This window comes from Zootoca vivipara, chromosome 9 (assembly GCF_963506605.1).
Source record: "Zootoca vivipara chromosome 9, rZooViv1.1, whole genome shotgun sequence".
NCBI lineage: Eukaryota > Metazoa > Chordata > Lepidosauria > Squamata > Lacertidae > Zootoca > Zootoca vivipara.
The window spans coordinates 3,673,195-3,680,733 of NC_083284.1; the positions used below are offsets into that span (position 1 = coordinate 3,673,195).

Genomic DNA, 7,539 nt, shown 5'->3' on the forward strand with positions numbered 1-7,539 from the left:
AATGCAAGGGAGATAGGGAAAGATACAGGAAACTGAATGCAGATTTCAAAAAAATAGCAAGGAGAGACAAGAGGGTCTTCTTAAATGAGCAATGCAAAGAAATAGAGGAAAACAATAGAATGGGGAAAACCAGAGATCTGTTCAAGAAAATTGGAGATATGAAAGGAACATTTCGTACAAAGATTACCATAATAAAGGACAAAAGTGGTAAGGACCTAACAGAAGCAGAAGACATCAAGAAGAGGTGGCAAGAATACACAGAGGAATTATACCAGAAAGACATGGAGGTTTCGTACACCCCAGGTAGTGTGGTTGCTGACCTTGAGCCAGACATCTTGGAGAGTGAAGTCAAATGGGCCTTAGAAAGCACTGCTAATAACAAGGCCAGTGGAAGTGATGATATTCCAGCTGAACTATTTAAAATTTTAAAAGATGATGCTGTTAAGGTGCTACACTCAATATGCCAGCAAATTTGGAAAACTCAGCAATGGCCAGAGGATTGGAGAAGATCAGTCTACATCCCAATTCCAAAGAAGGGCAGTGCCAAAGAATGCTCCAACTACCGCACAATTGCGCTCATTTCACACGCTAGCAAGGTTATGCTTAGAATTCTACAAGGCAGGCTTAGGCAGTATGTGGACCGAGAACTCCCAGAAGTGCAAGCTGGATTTCGAAAGGGCAGAGGAACCAGAGACCAAATAGCAAACATGCGCTGGATTATGGAGAAAGCTAGAGAGTTCCAGAAAAACGTCTACTTCTGCTTCATTGACTATGCAAAAGCCTTTGACTGTGTCGACCACAGCAAACTATGGCAAGTTCTTAAAGAAATGGGAGTGCCTGATCACCTCATCTGTCTCCTGAGAAATCTCTATGTGGGACAAGAAGCTACAGTTAGAACTGGATATGGAACAACTGATTGGTTCAAAATTGGGAAAGGAGTACGACAAGGTAGTTTATTGTCTCCCTGCTTATTTAACTTATATGCAGAATTCATCATGCGAAAGGCTGGACTAGATGAAACCCAAGCCGGAATTAAGATTGCCGGAAGAAATATCAACAACCTCAGATATGCAGATGACACAACGTTGATGGCAGAAAGTGAGGAGGAATTAAAGAACCTTTTAATGAGGGTGAAAGAGGAGAGTGCAAAATATGGTCTGAAGCTCAACATAAAAAAAAACCCTAAGATCATGGCCACTGGTCCCATCACCTCCTGGCAAATAGAAGGGGAAGAAATGGAGGCAGTGAGAGATTTTACTTTCTTGGGCTCCTTAATCACTGCAGATGGTGACAGCAGTCACGAAATTAAAAGACGCCTGCTTCTTGGGAGAAAAGCAATGACAAACCTAGACAGCATATTAAAAAGCAGAGACATCACCTTGCTGACAAAGGTCCGTATAGTTAAAGCTATGGTTTTCCCAGTAGTGATGTATGGAAGTGAGAGCTGGACCATAAAGAAGGCTGATTGCCGAAGAATGGATGCTTTTGAATTATGGTGCTGGAGGAGACTCTTGAGAGTCCCATGGACTGCAAGAAGATCAAACCTATCCATTCTGAAGGAAATCAGGCCTGAGTGCTCACTGGTAGGACAGATCGTGAAGCTGAGGCTCCAATACTTTGGCCACCTCATGAGAAGAGAAAACTCCCTGGAAAAGACCCTGGTGTTGGGAAAGATTGAGGGCACTAGGAGAAGGGGACGACAGAAGACGAGATGGTGGGACAGTGTTCTCGAAGCTACGGACATGAGTTTGACCAAACTGCTGGAGGCAGTGGAAGACAGGAGTGCCTGGCGTGCTATGGTCCATGGGGTCACGAAGAGTCGGACATGACTAAACAACTAAACAACAACAACAACATTATAAATATTCAGAATATCCCATTTTCCAATCCCTGCAAGGTTATTCTAAACACAACCAGGTTTTTGCTCCCAGACCTTGTTTTCCTATATATTCATTTAGACACTCCCATTGTTTTTTAATTTTGATTTTAGATTTTTGATGGATTTTGTCTGTCAATTTTGCCAATTCTAAATATTCACATAATTTATCAATACACTCTCCTTTCATTGGAATATTTATGAGACTCCAATACTTTGAGACTCCAATACTACCTGAGACTCCAATACTTTGGCCACCTCATGAGAAGAGAAGACTCCCTGGAAAAAACCCTGATGTTGGGAAAGATGGAGGGCACAAGGAGAAGGGGACAACAGAGGACGAGATGGCTGGACAGTGTTCTTGAAGCTACGAACATGAGTTTGACCAAACTGTGGGAGGCAGTGGAAGACAGGAGTGCCTGGCATGCTCTGGTCCATGGGGTCACGAAGAATCGGACACGACCAAATGACTAAACAACAGCAACATACCGGTATGTTGGAAGCGGTTCAGAGTGGCTGGGTGGGGTACAAATATAACAACAACAGTAGTAGTAATAAAATAAAAAAATTCCTTCAGTAGCACCTTAAAGACCAACTAAGTTTATATTTTGGTATGAGCTTTCGTGTGCATGCACACTTCTTCAGATACACGTAGTAGTAATAATAATTGTAATTGTTATTCCAATGTGGGTTCAGGCCTGGCAACAGGATTGAGTCAGCTGAGCAAGACAGGAGGAGTGTGACCTTGTGGACAATGTATTACAGTGGTTCTGATTCTACTTTTGGGAATGATTTGAGAAAAGAAACCAACCTTTGAACATAAATATAAATCACAAATATAAAAGAGGGTGTGTTGTTTCTTTTTAATGTTTATATTATGCTGGAAGGTAGAGATGAATTAAGCACTCTTCCTGGACTAATTAGTACTGCCTCTTCTTTTCAGATATTGGGATAGCTCCACACGCCAGCCAGATGCCGAAACAGGTGAAGACTGTGTTTTAGTTGAAAAGGTGTGTCCACTGCTAAGTTGCTGGCATGACTATCCTTGCTTTTTGCAAACAAATTATGTTTGTAAGAAGTCACCTGATCCGAAGTTTATGGGAGCCATGCCTTAAGATGAATGGAACAGGATTCAACCATCCCTAGAGAAAAGCAGTCAGATAACACTGGATACAATAAAATTAAGAACAGTTCCATCAGTTGAAATAAATTGAAAATGCGCACCAACAGTTATTTCCTGTATTTTGTACAAGGCATGAAACAATTACTGCAACATCACAGGTTAACATCCCCCAGATTCAAGCAAAATAGTCTCTCTCTAACTTCCAATGGTTTCAAGGCAGGAAAACATTTTGCATAGGCTGGACCTACCGGGCACATGAAAATCTCTGTCATAAGAACATTAGAAGATTCCTGCTAGGCCAAACAATCTTGTCCAAAATTCTGTCTTCACAGTGACCATTCAGATGCCTCATTTAGAAGCCCACCAGCAGGACCTGTCTGATCCTCAAGAGAGATGCATCACCCTGGGAGGGAGTTAGATCCTAGGGAGAATACTAGTGCTCCTCTCTTTCCCCTCGTATGTCACCTAGACACGTTGCACCCCCTTCACCCACACCTCCTGTGCCAGTTTTGCCTCCAATCCTGACCCCCCCCTCTGGTGCTGCTAGAGCTTGCACTTAGCCCATCCTCTCAGCAGGAGTTGGGCATTCAGTCTGGTTCAGAGCTGCCACTCTCACCAAAGTCATGGAGGTGCCAGACAGATCAGGTCCAGCCCTCCAGAACGAGTTCCTGGTTGCTTGCCTGTTTGCACTGCTAAATTGTGCCTACACTGTTTTCATATAAGGCTTGTTGCTTGTTGGATCAAGGTCTTAGCTTGTTAGCCATGTGTTACATCTGCTGAGTCTTGGAACTTTCTTTCATCTATGTACTGCACTGATCCAGGCATGAATGATTTGGGCAGAAGCCATACCTCAAGTTCCAATTCTTCATCCAGTGAGAGCCAGAACATCATTTTCAAAAACCATCCAAGCTTTCTCTTGTGAGGGGAAAATCAAGTTTAACTTCACTGTGTGAAAAAGCACCCCCCCCCTCTGAACTTTCCAACACTCGATTAATTGGATAAAAGAGATTTAAAACTTTAATCTCCAATGTGCATCACTTTACACTTGCTTACACTGAAATGCATTTGCCATTTTACTGCCCAGTCACCCTGTTCAGAGAGATCATTTGTAGGTTAACCAGCCTCCTAACCAACATGCTTAACTCTAATTAATGCATAAATGGGTTAATACCATAGCTAAGCTGTCCGGCCAGGCTTAGCTATGTCCACTTACTTTACCTTGGGATGAAATGGGTAATCAAGCCTACTGTTCCCCCCCACACACACACACCTGAGAAGCTCAGTGTGTAAAGAGGTTTGAGGTGGTTGCTCCAGCTCATGCCACATGGCTCTCACAAGCCACTCTTGAATTCCTATATCAATAATTTAGGAACTTTCACCACTTTGTGACTAAGCCAGGGCCGGGGCGAGGGAGTGCTAGAGTCCTGTCTAGTCATGTTCTATGGGATCAATTCCAATCTGTTACCTCTGAGGATGTGGACAGGCTGCTTGGACGAGTGAAACCAACCACCTGTATCCTTGATCCTTTCCCATTCTGGCTTATAAAGCTAGCTTTGTGGGTTGGTGAATGCTTCTCTCCATGAGGGAGCCTTCCCAGACCCGCTGAAAGAGGCGGTTATTAAACCGCTTCTTTAAAAACTATCTTTAGATGCGGCCAATATGGCCAACTATCGCCCAGTCTCAAATCTTCCATTCCTGGGCAAGGTGATTGAGCGAGTGGTTGCTGAACAACTCCAGGCACGCCTGGAAGAAGCGGACCATTTGGATCCCTTCCAGTCAGGATTCAGGCCTCATCATGGGACTGAAACTGCCTTGGTTGCACTGGTTGATGATCTCCGGCGGGCTAGGGGCAAAGGTGAGAGCTGTTTCCTAGTCCTGCTGGATCTCTCAGCAGCTTTTGACACCATCGACCATAACATCCTTCTGGACCATCTACAGGATTTGGGAGCTGGGGGCACTGTTATACAGTGGTTCCGCTCCTTCCTCCTGGATCATATTCAGAAAGTGGTGGTGGGGGATGGGTGTTCAGACCCCCGGGCTCTCACTTGTGGGGTGCCTCAGGGTTCTGTCCTCTCCCCCATGCTTTTTAACATCTACATGCAGCCACTGGGAGAGATCATCAGGGGGTTTGGGCTGGGTGTTCATCAATATGCGGATGATACCCAGCTCTACCTCTCTTTCAAATCAGAACCAGTGAAGGTAGTAAAGGTCCTGTGTGAGTGCCTGGAGGCAGTTGGAGGATGGATGGTGGCTAACAGATTGAGGTTGAATCCTGACAAGACAGAAGTACTGTTTGTGGGGGACAGGAGACGGGCAGGTGTGGAGGACTCCCTGGTCCTGAATGGGGTAACTGTGCCCCTGAAGGACCAGGTGCACAGCCTGGGAGTCATTTTGGACTCACAGCTGTCCATGGAAACGCAGGTCAATTCAGTGTCCAGGGCAGCTGTCTATCAGCTCCATCTGGTATGCAGGCTGAGACCTTACCTGCCTGAAGACTGTCTCGCCAGAGTGGTGCATGCTCTAGTTATCTCTCGCTTGGACTACTGCAATGCACTCTACGTGGGGCTACCTTTGAAGGTGACTCGGAAACTACAACTAATCCAGAATGCGGCAGCTAGACTGGTGACTGGGAGCGGCTGCCGAGACCACATAACTGTTCGGGTTTTTGCTGAGTCAGTAGCATAAAACACCATCAGATTGCTTCTTCACACAATCGAATCTAGGTCAAACTAATCTAGGTCAAACTAATAACTTTTGGCAGAAAGCCAAGGTCTGCTTCTACCTTAGCAACAGTGTTTCTATTGGTTGAGGTTCAACACTGAGACTTGTTATCTGTGAAAGCCAGTTCAGTATGTGGTGTGGTGAGTGTAGGAGAGAAATTGCTGTATAGGTTGAGAGAGAGACAGAGAGGAGAGGATTTATTTTTCTTTGCTTTGTATATAGAAACTCTGTTTTCTTTTATTTTAATAAATCCTGTAAATAGTTTATTCTGCGTCCAGACGTCTAGTCATTTCAGTTACCGCCAGAAGCTTCCGGAAAAACCTGCACAAACTCTGCTGTGTTCAGGCTGCAGTCACGCCTGACACTTAAAATTTCTAAGAGGTTATGGGAAGGACACTGGCTGGTTCCTGGCTGGCGTGTTGGCATCAGTGAGCTGGTGAAGCCGTGGACGCGTGGAATTGTTTGGACAACAGCTGCAGCGTGGAAGTGCTGGATGCTGTGTTTCCTGTTCTCTCTCGGAGGCCGTGAGTAGCTGGTTCCAGGTTCCAGGGAACATTGCTCTCAGATGGCGTCACAACCGTTTCAGATGGCGTTTGAGCGTCTGAATGACAGCAACTACTTGCTATGGTCTGAACGCATGCAGGCAGTGCTGCAAAGGGAACATCTCTGGCAGGCTGTAAATAAGCCACCTAGGGAGCCAGATGATGAAGACCTGGATAATGACCAAAGAGCAAGAGCCACCATTATCTTGGGGCTTGAGAATTCCCAGTTACCGCATGTACGGGGGATTAAAACAGCCAAAGGTGTGTGGACAGCGTTGAAAGACCTACATGTGCGTGAAACTGCTGTTTCCAAGTTATCTATTCGTAAGTTATTATACAAGGCGATGTTACAGCCTGGAGTGACAATGCATGATCATCTGCACAGTTTACAGATGAAGTTTGTAGAACTTCAGGAAAGAGACTGTACATTAGCCCAGGAGGAGAAAGTGTCTATCATTTTGAGCTCTCTCCCTGAAAGCTGGGACAATTTAGTAATGACTTTTGAGGCAATGAAAGAAGATGATTTAACTGTTAGTTATGTTACTGGGCGTTTGCTGGAAGAATGGCAGAAATGGGAAGACAGGTCGTTGGCTGCAGAGGCATCGACAAGCGGTCGGCTTGGAAAGAATGTGAATGCCGTTCCAGAAGGGAAGCAGCAACTACCACGTTCCTGTGAAGAGTCAGCGTATGCTGTGCAACGGTGTTTTCGGTGTGGATCGACAAAACATCTAAAACGCGGGTGCCCAGAGGTGACGAAGTATCAGCGACAAGATCAGCAGCAGCAACAGCGGCAGAAGAAATTTTTCAAGCGTAAACAGTCGGCTCATCTTGTGACAGCCGTGGTCAAGGTTGCTAATGAGAAACAAACTGTCTGGGTGGTTGACTCAGGTGCCACTCGTCACATCGTAAATTCTGACGAGTTGTTTGTTTCAAAGAGCGTGGCACAACGTAGCCAAATTGCTCTCGCTGACGGGAGAACTTCTGAGGTACATTCGGGGGGTTCAGTGTTTGTTCCTTGTCTGCGTGAGTGCCTGGAGAATGTGTTATGTGTGCCCTCACTAAGAAGCAACTTAATGTCAGTAGATTGTTTGCTAAAAGCTGGTTTCAAAGTACATTTTGAAGAAAACAGCTGTGTTATCATAAAGAATGGTGAGATTCTGGGAACTGCTAAGTCAGAGGGAGGTTTGTTTATGCTTAAAGCAGGTTCTCCAATTTCAGCAGTAGTCAGTGAATCTCAGCCTGTGTTGGGTAACAAAGCTGTGCATGACAACTGTGTG

General features: G+C 45.2%; 1 protein-coding gene across 3 annotated transcripts in view; it reads left to right on the forward strand.

Annotated features, from left to right (window-relative positions):
• Positions 1 to 3,335, forward strand: part of LOC118081859 (aggrecan core protein-like) — a 29,770-nt gene extending 26,435 nt beyond the window's left edge. Inside the window, exon 8 of one of the 3 annotated variants that reach the window (XM_035108404.2) lies at positions 2,820 to 3,335. In XM_035108404.2, coding sequence (XP_034964295.2) covers positions 2,820 to 2,991 — 172 coding nt within the window. In that variant the 3' untranslated portion in view covers positions 2,992 to 3,335. The remainder of the gene's footprint in view (positions 1 to 2,819) is intronic. The other 2 variants (XM_060278320.1, XM_060278321.1) reach the window with 2 other exon arrangements.
• Positions 3,336 to 7,539: the final 4,204 nt, after the last annotated feature.